Source organism: Symphalangus syndactylus, chromosome 18, assembly GCF_028878055.3.
Source record: "Symphalangus syndactylus isolate Jambi chromosome 18, NHGRI_mSymSyn1-v2.1_pri, whole genome shotgun sequence".
Taxonomy (NCBI): domain Eukaryota; kingdom Metazoa; phylum Chordata; class Mammalia; order Primates; family Hylobatidae; genus Symphalangus; species Symphalangus syndactylus.
Genome location: NC_072440.2, coordinates 84,968,428 through 84,995,169, shown reverse-complemented (window position 1 = coordinate 84,995,169; position 26,742 = coordinate 84,968,428). Strand labels below are relative to the sequence as shown.

At 51.1% G+C, this 26,742-nt stretch overlaps 1 protein-coding gene across 2 annotated transcripts; it reads left to right on the top strand.

Annotated features, from left to right (window-relative positions):
• The first annotated feature begins 12 nt into the window (after positions 1–12).
• CAD (carbamoyl-phosphate synthetase 2, aspartate transcarbamylase, and dihydroorotase) lies at positions 13–26,531 on the top strand. 2 transcript variants are annotated; one of them, XM_055252179.2, is made up of 44 exons: positions 13–458; positions 702–841; positions 4,004–4,133; positions 4,966–5,108; positions 5,291–5,432; positions 5,636–5,807; positions 6,324–6,509; positions 6,679–6,791; positions 7,110–7,255; positions 7,510–7,641; positions 7,775–8,008; positions 8,485–8,706; positions 8,889–9,077; positions 9,334–9,458; positions 9,641–9,771; positions 14,249–14,361; positions 14,763–15,007; positions 15,231–15,477; positions 15,809–15,907; positions 16,079–16,303; positions 16,393–16,575; positions 16,772–16,990; positions 17,283–17,450; positions 18,035–18,217; positions 18,325–18,429; positions 19,071–19,310; positions 19,541–19,622; positions 20,161–20,327; positions 20,503–20,667; positions 20,841–20,972; positions 21,216–21,417; positions 21,827–22,017; positions 22,116–22,256; positions 22,482–22,583; positions 23,047–23,143; positions 23,693–23,737; positions 23,840–24,009; positions 24,104–24,178; positions 24,693–24,905; positions 25,084–25,209; positions 25,376–25,531; positions 25,628–25,729; positions 25,954–26,048; positions 26,161–26,531. In XM_055252179.2, exons 1-44 carry the CDS (start codon positions 377–379, stop codon positions 26,261–26,263), a joined length of 6,678 nt encoding a protein of 2,225 aa, XP_055108154.1. In that variant the 5' UTR covers positions 13–376; the 3' UTR covers positions 26,264–26,531. The 2 variants fall into 2 exon arrangements, with proteins under 2 accessions (XP_055108154.1, XP_055108155.1); XM_055252180.2 differs by lacking the exon at positions 8,889–9,077.
• Positions 26,532–26,742: the final 211 nt, after the last annotated feature.

Below are 26,742 nucleotides of genomic sequence, written 5' to 3'. Positions count from 1 at the left end.
TTTTAAGGAAAGGCGCCCTGCCTTACGTGTTTCTTGCTTGGGGTGGGAGAGACTGCTTTAGGGCAGCCGGTTTTTTCAGGTTTCCCCTGGTTTTGCAGTGCGGAGACCACGAGGGCCCACTCCCCGTGGCTCCGCGGACCCCGCCCCTTACGTGCCCGGCCCCGCCCCTCACGCCGCCTGTGTCCGCGCCGCCGCAGTCTCTGCTGCCGCCAAGCGCGCCCGAGGCTCCTGCGCTTCCGCGCCCGGCTTCTCTCCAGCGCCCCGCGCCGTTAGCCACGTGGACCGACTCCGGCGCGCCGTCCTCACGTGGTTCCAGTGGAGTTTGCAGTCCTTCCCGCTTCTCCGTACTCGCCCCCCGCCTCTGAGCTCCCTTCCCATGGCGGCCCTAGTGTTGGAGGACGGGTCGGTCCTGCGGGGCCAGCCCTTTGGGGCCGCCGTGTCGACTGCCGGGGAAGTGGGTAAGCAAGCCCGGTTAGGCTGCAGACCTTATCCCACTCTGTGATGCGCCTCTCCGCCCAACCTTCCCCGTCCAGACCCCGCCATTTTCCCGCCAGCATACCCCCTTCCCCCATTCGGTGCCCATGGTCCGCAGCGCCATAAACCCCTCGCGACCAAGGCAGCCTCCACTGGGGCGTGCTCATCGCGCGGGGAGTGTTCCGAAGGGTGCCCTACCGGAGCCCAGCCCTGCTTCTTTCTTGCAGTGTTTCAAACCGGCATGGTCGGCTACCCCGAGGCCCTCACTGACCCCTCCTACAAGGCACAGATCTTAGTGCTCACCTATCCTCTGATCGGCAACTATGGCATCCCCCCAGATGAAATGGATGAGTTCGGTCTCTGCAAGGTAGCCACACCCAGTGCTTTCTCTACATTCCTTTTCAAGTCAGTAATTGTTAACTATTAGTGAAGTAGTTGACACCCTGCTGGGCATCCTGCAGAAAACATACCCACTGAAGTAATAAAGTCAAGGACTAAGACTACTACTAACTGTAGTTAGGGGTTGTTAAGTGACTTGGGAGGCACAGAGTGTTGGAGGCCTCAGGAAAAAGCTACCGCCTTTGTTAAGGGCATCAAGGTTCCAGGCATAGCTGAAAGCATTCTGTATGTAGTGAAAGCATGGATCAAGGAAAAGTAAAAGAGATGTAAGGGAACAGCCTTGTCCAATTTATTAGGCATGCAGAAGTCATGAGAAAAAAGCCTGCAGATAAGTTAAATCCAGTGGGCACGGAGGGACCTGAAGCCAAAGCAGAGTCAGCTTAGTTTGGTAAAGGATCCATTGAAGGTTTTTTTTAGCAGCAGAGTCAGATGGGAGCAGTGCTTTTTAGGACTACATAAATTAGAGGAAAGAGACTGGAAACTAGGGTCACATACTTTGCAGTGACAGTGAGTGCCAGTTTACCTACAAAACCAGTGACACTATCTTCTAGACCTACTGACATGGCCTCGTCTGATTTTCTGCTTTTCAGTTGTGTTCTTACCTCTAGGTGAGAAAACTGAGTTTCTTCCTACAGTGAGGTTTCCCGTATTCCTTCACCTCTGAAATTTGGAAACTGAGTTGCCCTCTGACAGTTCAAGCATTAAAAAAACCCAACATATAGTAGTTAAGGTAATAGAGGAAGTCAATCTGGCCTAGAGTGGTATCTCTCAAAATTTGTTTGGCCTCATTGCAGGTGTAAGCCTTTAATTCTTAATTTGCCTTCCCGGCCACCCTGACACTGGGAAGAGCGAGCTCCGGATAGAGGACATACATATTGTTCTTCCTGGAAAAGAATTTCTAGGTTCATCACAAACCTATAAATACACTGCATTCTAATTGATAGTGAATTCTTGTGAATTTGGTTAAGCTTTGTCAGTCATCACCTTTGTCAACTCTAGGCACACTGACAAAATTGAGTTTATAAAACTACAACATTGAGGCCTGATTAGGACCAGGGTGGGAAAGGCCTCTTGGAGCCACTCGCACATATAAATGGATTACTCCACCTGGCCAGGGAGGGTTCTGCCATACTATCCTTCAGATGCCTGGACAGTCTCAGAATGCAGGTTCCTTAAACTCTTATCACCCAGCTGAATGCAGTTTATGCCGATCCCTCTCACATAAACTTTCTGTTTCTGTGTAGCTATTAAACACTTATCTATTGAGTAACAAGTTTGTTTTTTTTTTTTGGGGGGGACAAGGTCTCACTTTGTCACCCAGGCTGCAGTGCAGTGGCATAATCATGGCTCACTGCAGCCTCTGCCGCCTGAGCTCAAGCAATCCTCCCACCTTAACCCCCCAAGTAGCTGGGACTACAGGCACCTGCCACCATGTCTGGCTACTTTTTTTGTATTTTTTGTAGAAACCAGGTATTGTCACATTGCCCAGGTTGGTATATTATCTTTTTTTAATTTTTTTATTTTCATTTTGTTTTGAGATAGAGTTTCGCTCTTGTTGCCCAAGTTGGAGTGCAATGGCACAATCTCGGCTCACTGCAACCTCCGCCTCCCGGGTTCAAGCTATTCTCCTGCCTCAGCCTCCCGAGTAGCTGGGATTACAGGCATGGGCCACCATTCCCAGCTAATTTTGTATTTTTAGTAGAGACAGGGTTTCTCCATGTTGGTCAGGCTAGTTTTGAACTCCCGATCACAGGTGATCCGCCCCCCTTGGCCTCCCAAAGTGCTGGGATTACAGGTGTGAGCCACCGCGCCTGGCCTTTTCTTTTTTAAATAATCCCAAATGAAGTTTGGGGGGCATGCCTAGTATTGTGCCCTGAACCTTTGTTTTTTATTTGGTAATGTATTTCGTACCTCCCTATCTTATTCAGTTGTTAATCACACTCTATAATTAATATTTATATGGGTGTTACCTTGTTTTCTAGCTCCCTAAGTCAGAAATAAACATCATGAAGACAGGAACCTCATCTTTTTTTTCTCATTGCTCTTTTCTCAGCATCTTTTGCAATGCCTGCACCTCAATAAATGTCTGACTGACACCATGTGCCTTGTTCTTGAGTTCTCTGTTTCGTGACAAAGACATAAATACATATTCATCATATGACGTAAATAGCAAGAGAGGAAATAAAGTATTAAAAGAGCTCTAAGATGGAGGCACAAGCTGTATTGGGTGAGTGGGAGGGGCTTCACAGAGAAGGGATTTGTGATTTCAGTTTTAGATAAAGGAAGAAAGAGGCGGGGCGTGGTAGCTCATGACTTGTAATCCCAGCACTTTGGGAGGCTGAGGTGGGGGGATCACTTGAGCTCAGGAAGTTTGAGAGCAGCCTGGCAACATGGTGAGACCCTGTCACTACAAAAAATTAGCCAGGTGCGATGATCCGCGCCTGTGGTCCCAACTACTCAGGAGTCTGAGGTGGGAGAATCACTTAAGCCCAGGAGATTGAGGCTGCAGTGAACCGTGTATTTGCGCCACTGCACTCTGCACTCCAGCCTGGGCAACAGCAAGACCCTGTCTCAAAAAAAAAGGAAAAAGGAATGGCTAGGTGTGATGATGGCTCACTCCTGTAATCCCAGCACTTTGGGAGGCTGAGGCGGGCAGATCACAAGGTCAGGAGATCTGAGACCATCCTGGCTAACATGGTGAAACCCCGTCTCTACTAAAAATACAAAAAATTAGCTGGGCATGGTGGCGGGCGCCTGTAGTCCCAGCTACTCGGGAGGCTAAAGCAGGAGAATTGCTTGAATTCAGGAGGCAGAGGTTGCAGTGAGCTTAGATCTCACCACTGCACTCCAGCCTCAGTGACAGAGTGAGACTCCGTCTCAAAAAATAAATAAATAAAAAGGAAAATGTCATTTTCAGTGATCATCGGGGCACCCTGGGCCTGTGGGTTGTGTTTCATATAGGAGAGAGCGTTGTTGGTAAATGGAAATATCTATGCAAAAGCACCAAAAGCTTGGTATATTGAAGGCCATTCAATGTGGCTGAATATAGGGTCTGTGGCCACACAATTGGGAAAATGCTGTAAAGAAATAACTTGGCCTGAGGCTTCTCACAATGTCTTTCCATCTACAGTGGTTTGAATCCTCGGGCATCCATGTAGCAGGACTGGTGGTGGGAGAGTGCTGTCCTACTCCCAGCCACTGGAGTGCCACCCGCACCTTGCATGAGTGGCTGCAGCAGCATGGCATCCCTGGCTTGCAAGGTATGGTGGCAAGCAGGGGCATATCTGGGCAGAGCACAGCATGCCTGGATGGAAAGAATCAAGGTTTCTGTAGTCTGCTGGGACCTGACTCTAAGATTGTGATAGTTGGAAGGTTTAGATTGCAGTTGGGCTGGGGAAAAGAATTGAACTATCACTCAGAAGGAAAATTTCCAACACAGGAAGGAACTCCCACCTTCCATAATCATCAGCTCAGGGCTAATCTTATTTCATCACCACCACTGGATTATTTTGATGCAAATCTCAGACATCATATCATTTCATCTAGAAATAGTTCAATATCTATGCAAAAGGAATCTTTAAACATGACCATAATAACGTCATACACTAAAAAAATTAATAATTCCTAATACCAGTGTCCAGGCAATGTTTAAAATTTCCCCTAATTTTTTTTTTTTTTTAACTGTTCATTTGAATCTTGCTCTAAACAGGGTTCATGCATTGCATTTGGTTGATAAGTCTCTTAATCTGTGGACCTTGTAACCTATTTGAAAACGGGTCTTTCCTGTATCTAGTATCCCATAGTCTGCACTTACTTGGTTACATTCCTGTAGTGTTACTTAGCGTATTCTTTTTTTCCCTTTATATTATTTTCTATAAATGGATAGATTTAGAGTTGCTCAATTCAGATGTGATATTTTTGGCAGGAATACTTCATGGTAGTATACTTGTGTCACAATGGCCCAGGATTTTGATGCACATAGAACAGCTGTGTATGACTAGGGCTCTGGAATGGAAGTGCTTCTGGAAGTCTAACTTCACAGATGACTGAGTTGTGGGAGTGTGATTCCCTAAGACTGTGCTATTTTGACAGGAGTAGACACTCGGGAGCTGACCAAGAAGTTGCGGGAACAAGGGTCTCTGCTGGGGAAGCTGGTCCAGAATGGAACAGAACCTTCATCCCTGCCATTCTTGGACCCCAATGCCCGCCCCCTGGTACCAGAGGTCTCCATTAAGGTACAGAGGTAGAGTGGGAGAGTGTTGCAAGCTCTACCACAGTAGTTATATTCTGCCCACAACTGGGGGGTGAACACAGGAGAGAATCAAAGGAGGTTTTGAAGGTAGGAGTTGTTGCAGGCATATCTTATACCCACTGAGCACAGCTGCCAACTGTTGCCCTTTATTCCTCTATTTCTCAGACTCCACGGGTATTCAATACAGGGGGTGCCCCTCGGATCCTTGCTTTGGACTGTGGCCTCAAGTATAATCAGATCCGATGCCTCTGCCAGCGTGGGGCTGAGGTCACTGTGGTACCCTGGGACCATGCACTAGACAGCCAAGGTGAGTAGCTGGGGCTTGTTCAGGGCCTCAGACAAACAGCTTGGGTGGAAGATCTATCCCTTGGTCCAATTGCTAAAAGTCAGTATGAGTTGCAGTGAAGAAGATAGACATTGGGACTTACACTCTCACGAGCTGGGGGGCTGCAGGTGTGCCTCCTGTAATTGAAATACTGATTTTGATGTCATCTTTTCTGCCCATTCCAGAGTATGAGGGTCTCTTCTTAAGTAATGGGCCTGGTGACCCTGCCTCCTATCCCAGTGTCGTATCCACGCTGAGCCGTGTTTTATCTGAGCCTAATCCCCGACCTGTGTTTGGGATCTGCCTGGGACACCAGCTATTGGCCTTAGCCATTGGGGCCAAGACTTACAAGATGAGGTGGGACTTGTGGGGAGTAGAAGGGGCCCATACTTGTGGCATGAGGGGTGGGGTGTCTCGGGAATGAGAAGAGAGTTGGTGTTTATTCGTGTTGAAATAGGAGCGGGGGGTTGCAGGTGAGGTGGCTCACGCCTGTAATCCCAGCACTTTGGGAGGCCAAGGTGGGCGGATCACCTGAGGTCAGGAGTTCGAGACCAGCCTGGCCAACATGGTGAAACCCTCTCTCTCTACTAAAAATACAAAAATTGGCCGGGCATGGTGGCGTGCGACTGTAATCCCAGCTACTCTGGAGGCTGAGGCAGGAGAATTGCTTGAACCTGGGAGGCGGAGGTTGCAGTGAGCCGAGATTGTGCCATTGCCCTTCAGCCTGGGCAACAGAGGGAGACTCCATCTCAAAAAAAAAAAAGGAAACAGGAGCGGGGCTACTGAAAACAGGAGATCAGTGAGAGCTGGGGTAGGTTCAGTAGTGAAGAGAGGGTGAGCGGGGCCTGTGACTTGGCATGCTTCTACCTCCAGATATGGGAACCGAGGCCATAACCAGCCCTGCTTGTTGGTGGGTTCTGGGCGCTGCTTTCTGACATCCCAGAACCATGGGTTTGCTGTGGAGATAGACTCACTGCCAGCAGACTGGGCTCCTCTCTTCACCAATGCCAATGATGGTTCCAATGAAGGCATTGTGCACAGCAGCTTGCCCTTCTTCAGGTGAGCCTGGTTGACTGGGTCTGTGCAACTTTGAAGCCCTGTGGGCCTTGATGATGGAAAAGTAAAGCACGGCAGTGGACCTGAGTCTCCTGTCCCACTACCCACCTCCGAGGCTGCCAGTGTCATGCCAGGGACCATGATGGTTTTCATGGTGCAATCTCTTCAACAGTGTCCAGTTTCACCCAGAACACCAAGCTGGCCCTTCAGATATGGAACTGCTTTTCGATATCTTTCTGGAAACTGTGAAAGAGGCCACAGCTGGGAACCCTGGGGGCCAGACAGGTAAGATCCTAAGTAGAACTAGGTTGTGGACCTAAGAACAGGGTTGGCTCCAGGATGGGCATAAGGTGGACATGCCCTGGGCAACTCCTAGATGTCTAGGAGGTTAAGGGGATTGGGGATGGGTGGCAACCAACCCAAGATACGTATGTTCAAGCTTCTGTTGAAAGGAACTCCAGGGTCCTGGGTTCTGGTCCTCCCTCTGCTACTCCTTAGATGTTTAATTTGCTCTGGACTCTTCTGAAAGCGAGGGAGCTAATCCAGTTGACCTCTTGGGTCCAGCTCAGCTCTAACATTCTACGACCTTCTTTGCTTCCACAGTTAGAGAGCGGCTGACTGAGCGCCTCTGTCCCCCTGGGATTCCCACTCCGGGCTCTGGACTTCCACCACCACGAAAGGTTCTGATCCTAGGCTCAGGGGGCCTCTCCATTGGCCAAGCTGGAGAATTTGACTACTCGGGCTCTCAGGTGAGGCATGTTCCTCCCCACCCTTCTGGGCGTGTGATCCTCAAGAATGGAAAGAGTCTTAAGGAGAAGGGCTGAGGTTGGAGGGAGGAAATGAACCAGATTTGGGGAATGTAGAGAAAGATGTGGTAAGAAATAGAAGTCAATTATTAGAAGCCAAGAGTACAGAGAGGGAAAGAAGAAGAGAATGCTACTCTAAGGCTGTTTGCAATTTTGCTTCTTCAGCAGAGGCTGAGATGCCATTCTTGTCCTTTTAGGCAATTAAGGCCCTGAAGGAGGAAAACATCCAGACGTTGCTGATCAACCCCAATATTGCCACAGTGCAGACCTCCCAGGGGCTAGCTGACAAGGTCTATTTTCTTCCTATAACACCTCACTATGTAACCCAGGTATGACTGGGGCAAGGCTGGAATGAAAAGAGGACTGGGCAGGGGGGCCCAGTGGTCACTCTGGGTTATTAAACTTTGATTGTCTCTCTACCCACAAGGTTCTGATGCCTGTAACTCCCCTCTCCATCCTCAGGTGATACGCAATGAACGCCCTGATGGTGTGTTACTGACTTTTGGGGGCCAGACTGCTCTGAACTGTGGTGTGGAGCTGACCAAGGCCGGGGTGCTGGCTCGGTATGGGGTCCGGGTCCTGGGCACACCGGTGGAGACCATTGAGCTGACTGAGGATCGACGGGCCTTTGCTGCCAGAATGGCAGAGATCGGAGAGCATGTGGCCCCCAGCGAGGCAGCAAATTCTCTTGAACAGGTTGGGGGGGTGTTTGGGTAAAGGAAGAATTGTGGTGTTTTCTTTGGTAGTGTTATTTTCTTTTTTTGTTTTTTTTTTTTCTTTTTTATTTATTTTTTTTGAGATGGAGTTTCGCTCCTGTTGCCCAGGCTGGAGTACGGTGGCGCGATCTCAGCTCATCGCAACCTCCGCCTCTCGGATTCAAGCAACTCTCCTGCCTCAGCCTCCTGATTAGCTGGGATTACTGGCATGCGCCACCATGCCCGGCTAATTTTGTATTTTTAGTAGAGACGGGGTTTCTCCATGTTGGTCAGGCTGGTCTCGAACTCCTGACCTCAGGTAATCCACCTCCCTCGGCCTCCAAAATTGCTGGGGTTACAGGTATGAGCCACCGTGCCTGGCCATGTTATTTTCTTTAAACCTTTTTTTTCTGTGGGTCAGGCACACCTTGGGCAGCGGGAAATAACGTGTTTGTTCATCTCTTCCACTCATTGCAGGCCCAGGCAGCTGCTGAACGGCTGGGGTACCCTGTGCTGGTGCGTGCAGCCTTTGCCCTGGGTGGCCTGGGCTCTGGATTTGCCTCTAATAGGGAGGAGCTCTCTGCTCTTGTGGCCCCAGCTTTTGCCCATACCAGCCAAGTGCTAGTAGACAAGTCTCTGAAGGGATGGAAGGAGATTGAGTACGAGGTGGTGAGAGACGCCTATGGCAACTGTGTCACGGTGAGTGAATGGGGGAAGGGTGAGAGTTGTGTCAGGCAGGATGAGCTTTTGGAAGAGCAGAGGCCCGTGTCAAGGTCTTTGAGAGTTCTGTGTCCCTCAGAGGTAACAGGACCCTGGGGTGCAGCCTTCTGCCTCTCCTGACTCCACTTAGCAGTGACCTCCATGGCACCCCCCCTTCACAGGTGTGTAACATGGAGAACTTGGACCCACTGGGCATCCACACTGGTGAGTCCATAGTGGTGGCCCCTAGCCAAACACTGAATGACAGGGAGTACCAGCTCCTGAGGCAGACGGCTATCAAGGTGACCCAGCACCTGGGAATTGTTGGGGAGTGCAATGTACAGTATGCCTTGAACCCTGAGTCTGAGCAGGTAAGCTCTAGGCCCTGGAGCTGATAGTCTGGTTGTTACCCCCTCTTCTTGCATAATTTTTGGCCCTTGAGGTTGAGATCTTTTGGCCCTACAGTCCCTGGAGTAGAAGCTGGAATCTTCTTTACCAGGGTTGGGCCTTAGGGAGGGCCCTTTTGCTAGCCATCACTATGGGGAGGGATTATTTTCTCTCCTTTCTGAGACCTCTCCTAGACGGGCTTCTAGGCCAGTGACTTTTTTTCTTTATTCTCCTTTGCAGTATTACATCATTGAAGTGAATGCCAGGCTGTCTCGCAGCTCTGCCCTGGCCAGTAAGGCCACAGGTTATCCACTGGCTTATGTGGCAGCCAAGCTAGCATTGGGCATTCCTTTGCCAGAGCTCAGGTACGACGATGAGGGAGAAATCCCAGTGGGGAAGTGGGTCTGGGGCTGAAGAAAATATTGATGGGACAGGAAATATGAAAAGGACATTGGCCTGGATTTGTGGGAATGGAAAGAGCTATGCGGAAGCTCACCCTTTATGCTTCCTTCACTGTCCTTCTGGCATCCCACCTGGTGGACCCCAGGAACTCTGTGACAGGGGGCACAGCAGCCTTTGAACCCAGCCTGGATTACTGTGTGGTGAAGATTCCTCGATGGGACCTTAGCAAGTTCCTGCGAGTCAGCACAAAGATTGGGAGCTGCATGAAGAGCGTTGGTGAGACTCATGCCCCGGGCACCCCCATGAGGCCCCACCATCACCAAGAATCTCAAATGTCAAGAGTTCCCTGGCATGGCCTTTTAGCTCCTATGGAAGCAGGTGCTTGAGACATTTCAAACTAAGATTATAGTCCTCGTCAGGAGTTGGAGAGGCATCTGGAAATCTGTGTTGGAATACAGAACCTCTGGGATAGGTGCAAGCCATCAGACTATCTCATCTCATTTTTACAGTATCTCCTCTGGCACTTTGTGCTTTGGTCACTAAATGACCTTTTTTTTTTTAGTATGATGTTTACATCAGAGCAGGGCATCATAAACCTTTTTGGTAACAAGGAAATTTATTAGTGAATGATGAATGGCTGTAACATTACCCAGCAGTGGCAGAGCATGTTAGAATTGAGTTAGTATGTTTCTTTGTGGTATCCCTTTAGTTGCCTAAGACCATCCTCTAACACATTTCAACCAAAACAAAAATATACATGTACCAGACACAGTGCCACCAGCCTGATGGATAAGAGCATTTTGTGGTGCTCCAGATTTCCATTTAGGCCTTTAAACAAGTAAGTCTAAGCTCAGATATTATTTCAGAATTTTTAGAAATTCTGCAAGACTGCCAATTTTTTCCTTCTGGAGATGAATCTCTGTTATATGAAAATTAGAATAAACATGGAAATGAAGCCATAATTAAATTGTGGCAAAAAGAAGTGGATTGAAAATAGGCCAATGAAAGATTGGTTCCTAGATGAGACATTTAATTGTTTGTTTTACATCTATTCAAGTATTCTTGGAATGTGGTCTTCTTTGGTAACTTTTTGTAACTTTTATTATACAAGTAAGAAACATGAATCATGGAAAACGAGAAAAGATAGTTTAACCAAAGAACAATAGTCACCTGTAATCTTGCCTTACAGAGATTGATTAATTTGGCCGTGTATCTGCGACTGCATACATTTCTAGGCATATGTGTATGCATGTATTAGGCTTCTTTTTTAACAAATCTCAAAGTAAAAAGTCTTATAACCACAGTTACAAAGAAATTGAACAAAATCAGTCACACTACTGTTAGCATCGTAGTGTTTTTAAAACCTTTTTAAAGAAATGTAAATGTTAGGGTTGTAAATAGAAAAATACACTTGGTAAGAAATACTTAAGCCCTTAGAGTAAATGGTCAGAGGAGATGAACAAAACTTTACAGAAGAAGAAATCAATAAGCAAACCTAGAGAAAAGACGGTTCCTCTCATTAGTAAATAGAAATCTAGTTAAATGAGATACTGTTTATGCCCACTTCTTAGAAGGTTGCTTAAACTTTGTATTATAAAGCACAGACTTCTATAATGTTATTTGTACTTACCAAGGGCTATAAAATTTGTGTTACCTATTGCCTTTACATTTCTAGAAATTTATCCTAAGGAGATTATCCAAAACAGAAAACATCATATCCAGTCCAGGCACGTTGGTTGTAATTAATCCCAGCACTTCGGAAAGCTCAGGTGGGAGGATCGCTTGAGCCCATGAGTTCAAGGTTGCAGTGAGCTGTGATTGTACCACTGCATTCCAGCTTAGGTGACAGGGTAAGACCCTGTCTTTTTGTTTGTTTGTTTGAGACGGATTTTCACTCTTGTTGCCCAGGCTGGAGTGCAATGGTGTGATCTCGGCTCACCACAATCTCTGCCACCTGGGTTCAAGTGATTCTCCTGTCTCAGCCTCCCGAGTAACTGGGATTACAGGCATGTGCCATCACGCCTGGCTAATTTTGTATTTTAATAGAGACAGGGTTTCTCCCTGTTGGTCAGGCTGGTTTTGAATGCCCGTGCTGAGGTGATCCACCCACCTTGGCCTCTTAAGGTGCTGGGATTACAGGTGTGAGCCACTGTGCCTGGCCGAGACCTTGTCCCTTTTTTCTTTTCTTTTCTTTTCTTTTTTTTTTTTTTTTTTTGAGAGAGAGTCTTCCTCTGTCACCAGGCTGGAGTGCGGTGGCGCTGTCTCGGCTCACTGCATCCGCTGCCTCCCAGGTTCAAGCCATTCTCCTGCCTCAGCCTCCTGAGTAGCTGGGATTACAGGCGCGCACAACCACGCCCAGCTAATTTTTGTATTTTTAGTGGAGACGGGGTTTCACCATATTGTTCAGGATGGTCTCGATCTCTTGACCTCGTGATCCGCCTGCCTCGGCCTCCCAAAGTGCTGGGATTACAGGCATGAGCCACCATGCCCGGCCGACCCTGTCTCATTAAAAAAGAAAGAAAACATCACAGCCTAACTTATAATTATGAAAACTTTTTTTTTAATACAGAGTTTTATTCTGTCACCCAGGGTGGAGTGCAATGGTGTGACTGTAGCTCACTGCAGCTTGGATCTCCTAGGCTTAAGTAATCTCCCACCCCATCCTTCTGAGGAGTGAGACTACAGGTGTACACCACCACACCCTGCTAATTTTTTTTTTTTTTTTAATTATTTGTTGTAGAGAGGGAGGTCTCACTGTGTTGTGCAGGCTGGTCTCAATCTGCCTCAGGTGATCCTTCTGCCTCAGCCTTCCAAAGTGTTGGATTATAGGTGAGAGCCACCAAGACTGCCTAATTGTAAACACTTAGAAGCTAAATGGGCCGGGCGTGGTGGCTCACGCCTGTAATCCCAGCACTTTGGGAGGCTGAGGTGGGCATATCATGAGGTCAGGAGTTTGAGACCAGCCTGGCCAATATGGTGAAACCCCATCTCTAAAAAATATACAAAAATAAGCCAGGCATGGTGGCACGCACCTGTAGTCCCAGCTATTCAGGAGGCTGAGGCAGAAGAATCGCTTGACCCCAGGAGGCAGAGGTTGCAGTGAGCTGAGATCGCACCACTGACTCCAGCCTGGGTGACACAGTGAGACTACGTCTCAGGAAACAAAAAAAAAGCTAAATGTCCTTCAGTTAGCAGTTAAATTATGGCAAATCATATAAGAATTAAGTTGGTGTTGGCCGGGCGTGGTGGCACACCTGTAATCCCAGCACTTTGGGAGGCTAAGGCAGGTGGATCACCTGAGGTCGGGAGTTCGAGACCAGCCTGGCCAACATGGTAAAACCCCGTCTCTACTAAAAATACAAAAATAACCCAGGCATGGTGGCAGGTGCCTGTAATCCCAGCTACTTGGGAGGTTGAGGCAGGAGAATCAGTTGAACCCAGGAGGCACAGGTTACATTGAGCCAACATCATGCCATTGCACTCCAGCCTGGGTGACAAGAGAGAAACTCCGTCTCAAAAAAGAATTAAGTTGATGTTTACGAGGCCACGTGGCGATGTAGGAAAATGTATGATGAGGGAAAAACACAGGATGGAAAGTATACATATGCTGTGATCGTATGTAAAACATACCTATGAAGGGCCCGGCATGGTGGCTCACGCCTGTAATCCCAGCTCTTTGGGAGGCCAAGGCGGGTGGATCACGAGGTCAGGAGTTTGAGACCAGCTTGGCCAACATGGTGAAATCCCGTCTCTAATTAGCCAGATGTGGTGACATGCACCTGTAATCACAGCTACTCAGGAGACTGAGGCAAGAGAATCTCTTGAATCCAGGAAGCAGAGGTTGCAGTGAGTCGAGACCGTGCCATTGCATTCCAGCCTGGGCAACAAAAGTGAAAGTCCATCTAAAAAAAAGAAAAACAAACAAAAACCTATGAAGAAACGTCCAGAAAGAGAAACTCTAAAATGATTGCTGTAAATGTGATTTGCTCTGCATGGATGAGTAGTAGGGATCATCTTCCTATTATCTACACTTTTTAAAAAAGTTTTAAAGAATTCCAGATGGTGTTATGATTATGTGAATAAATCAAGCCCAATACCTAGACAGCCATCAGTGGTTTGGGCCACTGTGATAAACTTCCAGTATCCAGTGTATGGGGATATATTCCAGTATCCCCATCCCCGTTTTAGGCATATTGATTCCATATTCATTAATGAGCACAAAACCTGAGCTTATCCATGAAAATAGCAGGGAAAAGAGCTGTAAGTTAAGATTTCTTTTTTTTGTTTGTTTTTTTGTTTTGTTTTGTTTGAGACAGTCTTGCTTTGTTCCCCAGGCTGGAGTGCAGTGGCGCGATCGCTGCTTACTGCAACCTCAGCCTCCCGGGTTCAAGTGATGCTCTTGCCTTAGCCTCCCGAGTAGCTGGGACTACAGGTGCCAGCCACCACGCCCGGCTAATTTTTTTTGTATTTTTAGTAGAGACGGGGTTTCACCATGTTAGCCAGGATGGTCTCAATCTCCTGACCTCGTGATCCGCCCGCCTCAGCCTCCCAAAATGCTGGGATTATAGGCGTGAGCCACCGCACCCAGCCGTTAAGATTTCTTAATTGTGATAACACCATGAATCCCACCATCATGTGACTTGCCTTGAGAATCTCCCAGAGTCTTGACTATAAACCGTAGGCATTATAGGCAGTGCCTTCCTCCCACCCCTTCCACCTCCACGTCTTCATTCCTTCCATTCTGTTCTTCCAGGTGAAGTCATGGGCATTGGGCGTTCATTTGAGGAGGCCTTCCAGAAGGCCCTGCGCATGGTGGATGAGAACTGTGTGGGCTTTGATCACACAGTGAAACCAGTCAGTGATATGGTAAGTAGCTCCCCTCCCCTGGCAACATCCCTAAAATAGACCCTGCTTCTCATTGCCCCCAGACTGTGAGCTTGTTACCAGTAACACTAGCAGCAGTCATCATTGGACATTTGCTTTGTTTTCACTTTGCTGAGAATTTTGAGATGTCTCATTAGCACGCAAGGATGTATTACTAGACTTGTTTTTACAGATGAGGAAACTGAGACATATAGGTTATAGAAATTACTCAAAGCCACATAGCCAGTGAGAGGTAGACCCAGGATTGGTGTCCAGGTTTTTGCAATTACACAGCCTGTGCTCTGGTGTACAGTTTCCCCTTCCTGAGACAAGGGCAGCTATTTATGCTCAGGCTTTTAGATGGGCTGGCAGTAGCTTCCTTCTTTCTACCCCCTTTCTATCAGGAGTTGGAGACGCCAACAGATAAGCGGATTTTTGTGGTGGCAGCTGCTTTGTGGGCTGGTTATTCGGTGGACCGCCTGTATGAGCTCACACGCATCGACCGCTGGTTCCTGCACCGAATGAAGCGTATCATCGCACATGCCCAGCTGCTAGAACAACACCGTGGACAGCCTTTGCCCCCAGACCTGCTGCAACAGGCCAAGTGTCTTGGCTTCTCAGACAAACAGATTGCCCTTGCGGTTCTGAGGTCAGAGGTGGCAATGAGAGCTTCTGGCTGAGAAATGTGGGGCAGAACCTTTGTATCAGTGAGGGACCCTTGGGAGGGAGGAAGGAGAGTGTGGGAGAGCTTTAGAGGCTTCTGACCTTGGTTCCAAGGATATTTCCTCTCATCCGTGCCCGGGGGTCTCAACCCTGTATCAGTCTGTACCCTACTCTCTGGGCCTGTGTTTCAGACCCTTTTTCTATTTTAGCACAGAGCTGGCTGTTCGCAAGCTGCGTCAGGAACTGGGGATCTGTCCAGCGGTGAAACAGATTGACACAGTTGCAGCTGAGTGGCCAGCCCAGACAAATTACCTGTACCTAACGTATTGGGGCACCACCCACGACCTCACCTTTCGAACACCTCATGTCCTAGTCCTTGGCTCTGGCGTCTACCGTATTGGCTCCAGCGTTGAATTTGACTGGTGTGCTGTAGGCTGCATCCAGCAGCTCCGAAAGGTCAGAGGGTTCATTTTCATTCCAGTTTCCTTGCTATTCTGTTCATCTCTAGCAATTGCTTGGCACTAATCCTGGCATTTCCTATTAATTGCCATCCCTTTGGTCGTAGAGCTTTGGGGCGGGGGTCCTTTTAGGCCATCTCTCGTGCCTCACACAGTACATGAATCTCTTCCCCAGCTCTTTGTACCTCCTTCCCTCCCAAGGCAGGGGTCCTGTACAGCTCTTTCAGAGGAAGCTGTGCTGGCACTCTCTGAGGTAGGGGCTTTGGCTTAGTTTCTCCACGATTTTCCTCCCACCTGACTGCTAAGTACCTTTCCCCTCCCTCTTGCAGATGGGGTATAAGACCATCATGGTGAACTATAACCCAGAGACAGTCAGCACCGACTATGACATGTGTGATCGACTCTACTTTGATGAGATCTCTTTTGAGGTGAGGGAGATGGGGGCTTCCTGGTAGCTTGGGTGGCCAGGGTCGAGTGGAACTGCTGGCTGACCTAAGATTCTTTGAAACTTGGTGGGGGCTGAGGGAAGCAGTGAGCAGGAAGGCTCAGATTCCTGCCCTCTTTTGCTGCCACCACTTGTTTCTCCCCCTGCACTGTAGGTGGTGATGGACATCTATGAGCTCGAGAACCCTGAAGGTGTGATCCTATCCATGGGTGGACAGCTGCCCAACAACATGGCCATGGCGTTGCATCGGCAGCAGTGCCGGGTGCTGGGCACCTCCCCTGAAGCCATTGACTCGGCTGAGAACCGCTTCAAGTTTTCCCGGCTCCTTGACACCATTGGTATCAGCCAGCCTCAGTGGAGGGAGCTCAGTGACCTTGAGGTGGGCTGGGACCTGGTGGGATACCTGGAGGCTGGATGTTGCTTGGGGGTGAGTGTGAACAACCCAGCTAAGCTCCCTGCCTCCTGTAGTCTGCTCGCCAATTCTGCCAGACCGTGGGGTACCCCTGTGTGGTGCGCCCCTCCTATGTGCTGAGCGGTGCTGCTATGAATGTGGCCTACACGGATGGAGACCTGGAGCGCTTCCTGAGCAGCGCAGCAGCCGTCTCCAAAGAGCATCCCGTGGTCATCTCCAAGTTCATCCAGGAGGCTAAGGTGGGAGGCTGCAGACAGTGAAGTCTCTGAGGGCATGCTGCCAGCCCTGGAAGAGACTTCCTTCTCTGGTCCAGCAGAATCATAGACACCAGGGCTGGGAACCGTGGGTGTGGGGCTCGTTAAAGGAAGAGACAATCCTAGAGTAAGTGAGAGAAGAAAGTGGCGCTACGTCACACTGTCTGTGTCCCCCCGCTAGGAGATTGACGTGGATGCCGTGGCCTCTGATGGTGTGGTGGCAGCCATCGCCATCTCTGAGCATGTGGAGAATGCAGGTGTGCATTCAGGTGATGCGACACTGGTGACCCCCCCACAAGATATCACTGCCAAAACCCTGGAGCGGATCAAAGCCATTGTGCATGCCGTGGGCCAGGAGCTACAGGTCACAGGACCCTTCAATCTGCAGCTCATTGCCAAGGTAATAAGGCTAAAGGAAAGAACTAAAGGGCCACAGCTCCTGCATGTTCTGTGCTGGCCACAGTGCCATGAAGCCCTGCACTGTCTCCTGCCTTCATCCAAGTAGTCAGGGAAGCTGGAGGGAAAGGGCTGTAGCTAGAGCTCACGGTGTTGGGGCTTATGACAATCAGTCACCCTGAACCCTGCTCAGTCTGATCCCCCAGAGACTGGGGACTGAGAGGAAGAGTCTAGGCCTATAGATAGTGTCAGCAAGGCCAACCTGCAGAAGGTCTGACCAGTCTTCTCTGCCCCAGGATGACCAGCTGAAAGTTATTGAATGCAACGTACGTGTCTCTCGCTCCTTCCCCTTTGTTTCCAAGACACTGGGTGTGGACCTAGTAGCCTTGGCCACACGGGTCATCATGGGGGAAGAAGTGGAACCTGTGGGGCTAATGACTGGTTCTGGAGTCGTAGGAGTAAAGGTAAGGAATATTGAAACCCTTGGGGTTAGCAGAAAAATAGTGGGAGAGAGTTCACTCACCACACAGAGTTGTCAATCAGCATGTAAACCAGGCACTGACTGCAAGGCATTGCCGGATCATGGGGGTAATGAGGTGGTCACTGTCCCTTAAGAGCTTACTTTATGGTAATGGGAGGGAAGAGAAGTTGGATCCCAAAAAAAGCTTTTGTGTAGAACAGTCTGTGATAAAACTACGTATTCGACCTATAAACAGAATGCTGCAGGAGTTCAGAGACAGGAGGTGCTGCTTCCAAAAGGGGTGGTCTGGGAAGGCTTGAGCGAAGGGGTGCTATTTGAATTGAGTTTTGAAGGATGGTTAAGGTTTTTTATTTGCAAAGCTTGTAAGGTTTTTTATTGCAAGGGCACATCCTAAGCAGAAGCTGAGGGACGACCCCAAGTACATTTGGAAAGCAGTAGGGCACACAGAGAGGGTAGGCTGACCCTGGCATTCAGATGGGATCAAGAACAGGGGACCGTGTTCATCTCTGCTGGTGAGGGAGGAGGTCCCCTCACACCTTGGCCCTCTCTCCCCTCCTGCTCCTTTAGGTGCCTCAGTTCTCCTTCTCCCGCTTGGCGGGTGCTGACGTGGTGTTGGGTGTGGAAATGACCAGTACTGGGGAGGTGGCCGGCTTTGGGGAGAGCCGCTGCGAGGCATACCTCAAGGCCATGCTAAGCACTGGCTTTAAGATCCCCAAGAAGAATATCCTGCTGACCATTGGCAGCTATAAGGTACCAGAATCCAGGAGGGCTTCCCGAGGGCCTGGCTCCCTGGGCCAGGGCTGACCTTGAAATGGAACACAGGAAGAAAACAATTTCATCCTTCTGTTTGGTTTCAGAACAAAAGTGAGCTGCTCCCAACTGTGCGGCTACTGGAGAGCCTGGGCTATAGCCTCTATGCCAGTCTCGGCACAGCTGACTTCTACACTGAGCATGGCGTCAAGGTGCAGGAACTCTGGCAACCTACCCCACTGCTCTCCTTCCCCAAGGGGGTGAAAATACTGCACCAAAGAATTATATGGGCCGGGCATGGTGGCATATGCCTGTAGTCCCAGATACTCAGGAGGCTAAGGCAGGAGAATCTCTTGAGCCTAGGAAGTAGAGGCTGCAGTGAGCTGCGAGTGTGCAGTGAGTGCACCATTGCACTCCAGCTTGGGAAACAGTGAGATGCTGTCTCAAAAAAAAAAAAAAAAATTATCTCCTATTCCCCTGCTTTTATTATTACTGTTATACTAATAAGCTATATTCCATGTAGAAAGCAGAATACACAGGAAGCAAAGAGAAAAGTCTCTTAAAATCTGTCTACCACTGTTCTGATATTTTTCCTTCCAGAATTTTCTCTGTGTACATGTGTGTGAACTCATACTGCACCTAGTCCTTGGTAACCCATCTTACTTAGTGTAGATATCTTTCCTGCCAAGAAATATACTTTGCCAGTATCAAATAGAGGCAGCCCTCAGTGCCCACCCTGTGGGTCCTCAGTCTCCTCTTCATGGGCTCCTGGGCCAGCTCCTCTCCCTTAAGGCTAGCCTTCCTGACCGCTGCCAGACTCAGCTTGGCCCTGACCTTGACTTCGTGTTGGCAGGTAACAGCTGTGGACTGGCACTTTGAGGAGGCCGTGGATGGTGAGTGCCCACCACAGCGGAGCATCCTGGAGCAGCTAGCTGAGAAGAACTTTGAGCTGGTGATTAACCTGTCCATGCGTGGAGCTGGGGGCCGGCGTCTCTCTTCCTTTGTCACCAAGGGCTACCGCACCCGACGCTTGGCCGCTGACTTCTCCGTGCCCCTAATCATCGATATCAAGTGCACCAAACTCTTTGTGGAGGTAACTGAGACCCATGTGCTGGGAGGGAGACTGCCGGTGTTGATGGGGAGAAGAAAGAGGGAGAAGTGAGTATGGAACAGCCATGCTAGTAATAAAGCTTTGTGGCTACAGAGGGAGAGACGGTGGGTATACAGTGTGCAGAGCCTGGTTTATGGGAAAACCACATCTCTCCCTGCAACTCCCAGGATCACCCTTCCCTTAAATCAAAGCTGACTACTTTCCACTTGCAGGCCCTAGGCCAGATCGGGCCAGCCCCTCCTTTGAAGGTGCATGTTGACTGTATGACCTCCCAAAAGCTTGTGCGACTGCCGGGTAAGTCTTTGGGGAGAACTTGGCTTCTGGACACTGGCAGCCGCTGGCATAGAGACCCGCAGTGTGGTGAAGGATGGCTGGGGGGCCCACTCTGTCCTGGACTGCACAGACTGTGAAGACCCCAGAATCTTTCTCACTCTTTCATTCCTTGATCCACAGTGTCCACAGTGGCCTTGTCTGAGGATTTTTTTTTTTTTTTTTGAGATGCAGTCTTGCTCCATCGCCCAGGTTGGAGTGCAGTGGTGTGATATCGGCTCACTGCAACCTCCACCTCCCAGGTTCAAGCGATTTTCCTGCCTCAGCCTCCCAGGTAGCTGGGATTACAGGCATGTGCTACCACACCAGGCTAATTTTTGTATTTTTAGTAGAGACGGGGTTTCACCATGTTGGTCAGGTTGGTCTTGAACTCCTGACCTCAGGTGATCTGCCCACCTTGGCCTCCCAAAGTGCTAGGATTACAGGCATGAGCCACCATGTCCAGCTCACCCTTCCTATTTCTCAATCTTCCTGTAATCTTGCTGTTTCCATTTTCTCCCAGGATTGATTGATGTCCATGTGCACCTGCGGGAACCAGGTGGGACACATAAGGAGGACTTTGCCTCAGGCACAGCCGCTGCCCTGGCTGGGGGTATCACCATGGTGTGTGCCATGCCTAATACCCGGCCCCCCATCATTGATGCCCCTGCTCTGGCCCTGGCCCAGAAGGTGAGCCACTGCACTCCTCTTCCTGGTATTGGAGACCCATATGCCCCCACCAGCCACCCTTGCTTCCCTGAGCCCTTTTCCTTCTGTCCTGCCCCATGGGCCCAGGCCACTGGTGCCAGGCTAGCCTGTGTGGGCATGGGTGCCAGTGAGCCTTACCTCTGTATATCCTCTCCAGCTGGCAGAGGCTTGCGCCCGCTGCGACTTTGCCCTATTCCTTGGGGCCTCGTCTGAAAATGCAGGAACCTTGGGCACCGTGGCCGGGTCTGCAGCCGGACTGAAGCTTTACCTCAATGAGACCTTCTCTGAGCTGCGGCTGGACAGCGTGGTCCAGTGGATGGAGGTAGGGAGTGTGCATGTGGCAGGAGGCCACCACCTAGTGTCTCCTGGCTTGTGGGCCCCTGCCTAAGTGGGCTGGTAGCAGTGAGGATTCAGGGGAGCTCCTGGGGACTCTGGGCTCTGATGAGCACAGTCAGAGATTCTGCACACTCCTTCATCGGTTCTTTCTGCTCCCAGCATTTCGAGACATGGCCCTCCCACCTCCCCATTGTGGCTCACGCGGAGCAGCAAACCGTGGCTGCTGTCCTCATGGTGGCTCAGCTCACTCAGCGCTCAGTGCACATATGTCACGTGGCACGGAAGGAGGAGGTAAGAGTACACCTGAGATCCTGCTGTCCCTGTTGCTTTCCCAGTAACACCAAAGGTCAGGGTAGTCCTTAGGGGCAGGAGACAGCAGGAGGAGAGTCTGGAGACAGCGGGAGGAGGGTCTCGAGCCAGCACCCTTGCAGGTCTACATCATCATTTTTTGAGCAGGGATATTGGCCAATGGGACTTTGTGTAGGGCAAGGCATATGGGTGGTGCCTCTTCTGGATCTTCCCATTGTTCTTCAGATCCTGCTAATTAAAGCTGCAAAGGCACGGGGCTTGCCAGTGACCTGCGAGGTGGCTCCCCACCACCTGTTCCTAAGCCATGATGACCTGGAGCGCCTGGGGCCTGGGAAGGGGGAGGTCCGGCCTGAGCTTGGCTCCCACCAGGATGTGGAAGCCCTGTGGGAGAATATGGCTGTCATCGACTGCTTTGCCTCAGACCATGGTGAGAGAATCCAGCATGTACCTCCTCTGCCCAGTGGGGCTTGTGGGACAGCCCTAACAAGAAAATGGGAAGCAGGCCAGGCCTCAGGACTCTACTAGGACAGGGTCTTGATCTGTATGGGACCCTAGCCTCTAGGGTGCCTGGTCTGTGATAGGTGCCTGATAAATACTTGTTGAAAGAATGAATGAGCCAGTGAGTAAAACTGCAAATGAAAGAATATGTGGGTAAAAGTGTGGGCTCCAGAAGATGGCAGCAGTCCTATTGCCCTTGTTTCTAGTTCCCAGAAAAAATGAGCATCGGGAGTGGTAGTGAGCATAAGGAGGTTGTTGGAAGTGCAGTCCTGGGGTGTGGGTGACTTCCTAGACGTGGAGGTGATTGGTCCTGAGGGTAATGGCTTTCTTTCTCCCAGCTCCCCATACCTTGGAGGAGAAGTGTGGGTCCAGGCCCCCACCTGGGTTCCCAGGGTTAGAGACCATGCTGCCACTACTGCTGACGGCTGTAAGCGAGGGCCGGCTCAGCCTGGACGACCTGCTGCAGCGATTGCACCACAATCCTCGGCGCATCTTTCACCTGCCCCCCCAGGAGGACACCTATGTGGAGGTGTGGGGATGGGGCCCAGAGCAGGAGGGGGGCTCTCCAGCCCTTGGATCTGTTCTCTGGGGAGCCTTTCCCTAGCATAACCCATGTCTTCTGGGCAGGTGGATCTGGAGCATGAGTGGACAATCCCCAGCCACATGCCCTTCTCCAAGGCCCACTGGACACCTTTTGAAGGGCAGAAGGTGAAGGGCACTGTCCGCCGTGTGGTCCTGCGAGGGGAGGTTGCCTATATCGATGGGCAGGTACGCAAGTAGCCCCTGCCTGATCTCAGTAGTGCCCTCTTCCGCACCACGTTCATTTCTTCCCTACCCAGCACATCTACACTGTCCCACTATGTGCACCACTGCCCTGGACCAGGGGTTGGGGGCACAGCTCCCCCAAGGTGCTTTTTGTCCTTGCTGACATCTACCCCTTTAGGACCCGAGTTCTCTCTGCTCCCTCCTGAGTGCCCTGCCTTCTGCCTGCAGGTTCTGGTACCCCCGGGCTATGGACAGGATGTACGGAAGTGGCCACAGGGGGCTGTTCCTCAGCTCCCACCCTCAGCCCCTGCCACCAGTGAGATGACCACGGTATCCACACTACTGGGCTAGGGGGCTAGGAGGTGTTAGTCTCGGGGCAAGATGAACAGCTTGAACATTTTCATTGGTGGTTCAGGAACAGTTGGGATTTTCTTGAGGGACTGAATTTGAAGTGGGGTTAGGTCAATTTTTTAAAAGTGCTAGGCCAGGCCAGATGCGGTGGCTCACACTTGTAACCCCAGCACTTTGGGAGGCCAAGGCAGGCGGATCACCTGAGGTCAGGAGTTTAAGACCAGCCTAGCCAACATGGTGAAACCCCGTCTCTACTAAAAATAAAAAAAATTAGCCAGGCGTGGTGATGCACGTCTGTAATCCCAGCTACTTGGGAGGCCGAGGCAGGAGAATTGTTTGAACCCAGAAGGTCACACTACTACACTCCAGCCTGAGCGACAGAGCGAGACTCCATCTCAAAAGAAAAAAAAAAAACAACTCTGGGCCAATGTTATCCCTCCAGACACCTGAAAGACCCCGCCGTGGCATCCCAGGGCTTCCTGATGGCCGCTTCCATCTGCCGCCCCGAATCCATCGAGCCTCCGACCCAGGTTTGCCAGGTAAGAGTGGCGTTCCTGTGACTCAGAGACTGTGTAGGGACAGGATCCACTTCTTCCCAGTGCCTCGCCTTTCTCTACTTACATATCGTCCTCTCCATCCCTTTATCCTTGTCTGATCTGCTGTGCCATCCTTTGCCTAAACAAGTCTCCCCAGTGTGAGTAGACATCTCACAGCTTCTCACATGCCCTTTTTTGTTGTGGGCAGCTGTGTTCCTCCGCCCAGGAGCTGGGATCCCACGGGGCAGCAGAGCGTGGGGTAAATCCAGGTTGTTGGTTGGTGTGAGTCTGGCCGTTCCTCTTGCCTAGGATGCCTTTGCCAACTGGGAGAGCCCCGGGAGGGCACCACTGCTCCCATACAACACAGCCCCATGGGAAGCCACCTGTCTGTCCCCAGAGCTGCTGCAGTCCCCTGCCCTCCCCTAACCTGCTATATTACTGTGTTGTGAATTGGTTTAACACATACACTGTGATTCAGAGTTCCTGGGAATATGGGGTTTCTTTCCAAACCTCAGCCATAAATGTATATCTGTCCTCTTGTCCTGTTTGCAGCTGAGGAGCCAAAGGAGAAGTCCTCTCGGAAGGTAGCCGAGCCAGGTGAGACTCCACCCTGACACACACTCACCTCGGGGACCTCTGATCTGGCCTTGGTAGGAGGAACCCTCTGACCAGCCTTTTCTGCCCCATCCCTCACTGCAGAGCTGATGGGAACCCCTGATGGCACCTGCTACCCTCCACCACCAGTACCTAGACAGGCATCTCCCCAGAACCTGGGGACCCCCGGCTTGCTGCACCCCCAGACCTCACCCCTGCTGCACTCATTAGTGGGCCAACATATCCTGTCTGTCCAGCAGTTCACCAAGGATCAGGTGCCTGGGGCAGGGAGGATGGGACCACCCAGAGCTTTGAGGATTTGGAAAGCTGGGGCTAGGACCTTTCTAGCTAACTTGGGCTGCTTCTTAGATGTCTCACCTGTTCAATGTGGCACACACACTGCGTATGATGGTGCAGAAGGAGCGGAGCCTCGACATCCTGAAGGTCAGGATCAGGGCCAGGGGTAGGGTCCAGGCCATCGCCTGCCCTTGGGTCGCATCAGGGCAGGGCCGCGCAGTGGTCAGAGTGGGTCTTCCTCCCCCTGCCATCCCATCCCCTTATGTTAGTCCATCCCGCTGCTGCTGTAGGTCTTCCCCCACGTTTTCCCTCCCCAAAGCAGGATTTAGCTGGCTTGGGAGGCCCTGAGCATGAGACCATCATCCCACTAGTGGGGTCTTCTGGTCTGGGCTGCTGAAATCACGGGAGAGAGCTAGGGTGTGTCCTCCTTCCCCAGCTCATTCAGACACTTAATGATGGGTGGTTTTCTGGAGGCAGAGCCTTTAGCTCAGAGTGACACCAGTGGTGGAAACGTCAAGGCTCTGACAGGTCACAGGGGAGGTTTGGGTGCAGAAGGGTCCTCACAGCACCCCTCAAGTGTCAGTTGGGGTGGTGGTGCCTACCTGGGGTTTCCCCAGGGTGGACACGCATACGTACACCTTCCACCTTGCTCCTTCCCCAGGGGAAGGTCATGGCCTCCATGTTCTATGAAGTGAGCACACGGACCAGCAGCTCCTTTGCCGCAGCCATGGCCCGGCTAGGAGGTGCTGTGCTCAGCTTCTCGGAAGCCACATCGTCCGTCCAGAAGGGCGAATCCCTGGCTGACTCCGTGCAGACCATGAGCTGCTATGCTGACGTCGTCGTGCTCCGGCACCCCCAGCCTGGAGCAGTGGAGGTGAGGCCAGCCTGGGTACTGACATGGGGTTAAGAAGGCTGGACCCAGGGACATGAGAACCCTTCTGCCCACGTTTTCTGTGTTTTGGGCCAGATGAGTGAGGGGATCCCAAAAGAGGGGGACTGGCAGTTGGGGGGCCTCTGAGCTGCAAAAGACAGGATTTTCCCCTTTTTTCCAGCTGGCCGCCAAGCACTGCCGGAGGCCAGTGATCAATGCTGGGGATGGGGTCGGAGAGCACCCCACCCAGGCCCTGCTGGACATCTTCACCATCCGTGAGGAGCTGGGAACTGTCAATGGCATGACGGTGAGGGTGGTGGCAGGGGTTGGATCCCTGCCAGGGGACGATCTAGAGAGGGAGGACAGCTGCAGCAAAGAGGCCTTCATTCTGCTCCAGAGGCTTTTAAAAGCTTGGAAATGATGTTGGGGGCACTCAGTCTGGGATCCCTGTGGTGACTGGGTTCCTCCCCTAGATCACAATGGTGGGTGACCTGAAGCACGGACGCACAGTACACTCCCTGGCCTGCCTGCTCACCCAGTATCGTGTCAGCCTGCGCTACGTGGCACCTCCCAGCCTGCGCATGCCACCCACTGTGCGGGCCTTTGTGGCCTCCCGTGGCACCAAGCAGGTGAGACCCTCACAGCCCAGCCTGGAGGCCATGAAGACGTGGGTTGGGCAGTCAGAGCCCAGCGCTGCATCCACCATGGCTCTCCTCACCCTCCAGGAGGAATTTGAGAGCATTGAGGAGGCACTGCCTGACACTGATGTGCTCTACATGACTCGAATCCAGAAGGAACGATTTGGCTCTACCCAGGAGTACGAAGCTGTGAGTGTTGGGCTTGAGGAAGAAGCCAGGGCTGCTGCCGTAGGGCATCAGATATGAGGACAGAAAGGCTGGGCTGAGGGCTGAGTCAGAGCTATTAAACCTCACATCTGTCAATTGCCATAGCTGCATGTGGGTGTGGAGGGGACCCCAGTGGAGCCCAGACGTTTGTCCTCTGTAGCCACTCCTACCCCAAGGCACTAATGGGGACCCCATCTGCTTTGCAGTGCTTTGGTCAGTTCATCCTCACTCCCCACATCATGACCCGGGCCAAGAAGAAGATGGTGGTGATGCACCCGATGCCCCGTGTCAACGAGATAAGGTGGTGCAGCATCAGAGTCAGAGACTGCCTCAGGGCTGGTGGAGGGGAGGAGACTTAGTCCTGGACAAGCCATCCATGGGCTGCACGATAACACTTCTTTTTTTTTTTGCAGCGTGGAAGTGGACTCAGATCCCCGCGCAGCCTACTTCCGCCAGGCTGAGAACGGCATGTACATCCGCATGGCTCTGTTAGCCACCGTGCTGGGCCGTTTCTAGGGCCTGGCTTCCTCAGCCTCTTCTCTTTAGGCCCAGCTGCTGGGCAAGGAATTCCAGTGCCCCCTACGGGGGCAGCACACTTAGATATTCCTGGACATCCAGATAGCTCACCTGTGCTGACCACACTTCAGGCTCTGGACTGGAGCTCTCTGGCATAGGGGTGGGGCCTCAGATGCTGGGGCCCAGTCTGCCCCATCTTCATTCCTGCACCTTAAACCTGTACAGTCATTTTTCTACTGACTTAATAAACAGCCGAGCTGCCCCTTGATGCTGAGTGTAGTAGAATGGAGCTTTCTTTTAGAAAATTGAACAGATTCCCAAATAATAAGAGCAGCCTCACCAGGCAGGGCTCTGGCTAGGGCTGTGCGCCCACACTTGGCATTTTCACACTCATGGCTCTTTGGGACTTGGCAGGAGCGTGTTAACTCTGTGCTCTCTGAGTCCTGTGTCGTGCTGATACCAGCGCTTACCTGGGGGCT

Excerpts from the sequence above, each read along its gene's own strand:
- CAD (XM_055252179.2), top strand. The coding sequence starts at position 377 with ATGGCGGCCCTAGTGTTGGAGGACGGGTCGGTCCTGCGGGGCCAGCCC. Across the intron at positions 15,908-16,078 it reads TTGATGAGATCTCTTTTGAG|GTGGTGATGGACATCTATGA; the intron begins GTGAGGGAGATG and ends CCTGCACTGTAG. Across the intron at positions 24,179-24,692 it reads GGAGCCTCGACATCCTGAAG|GGGAAGGTCATGGCCTCCAT; the intron begins GTCAGGATCAGG and ends CTCCTTCCCCAG.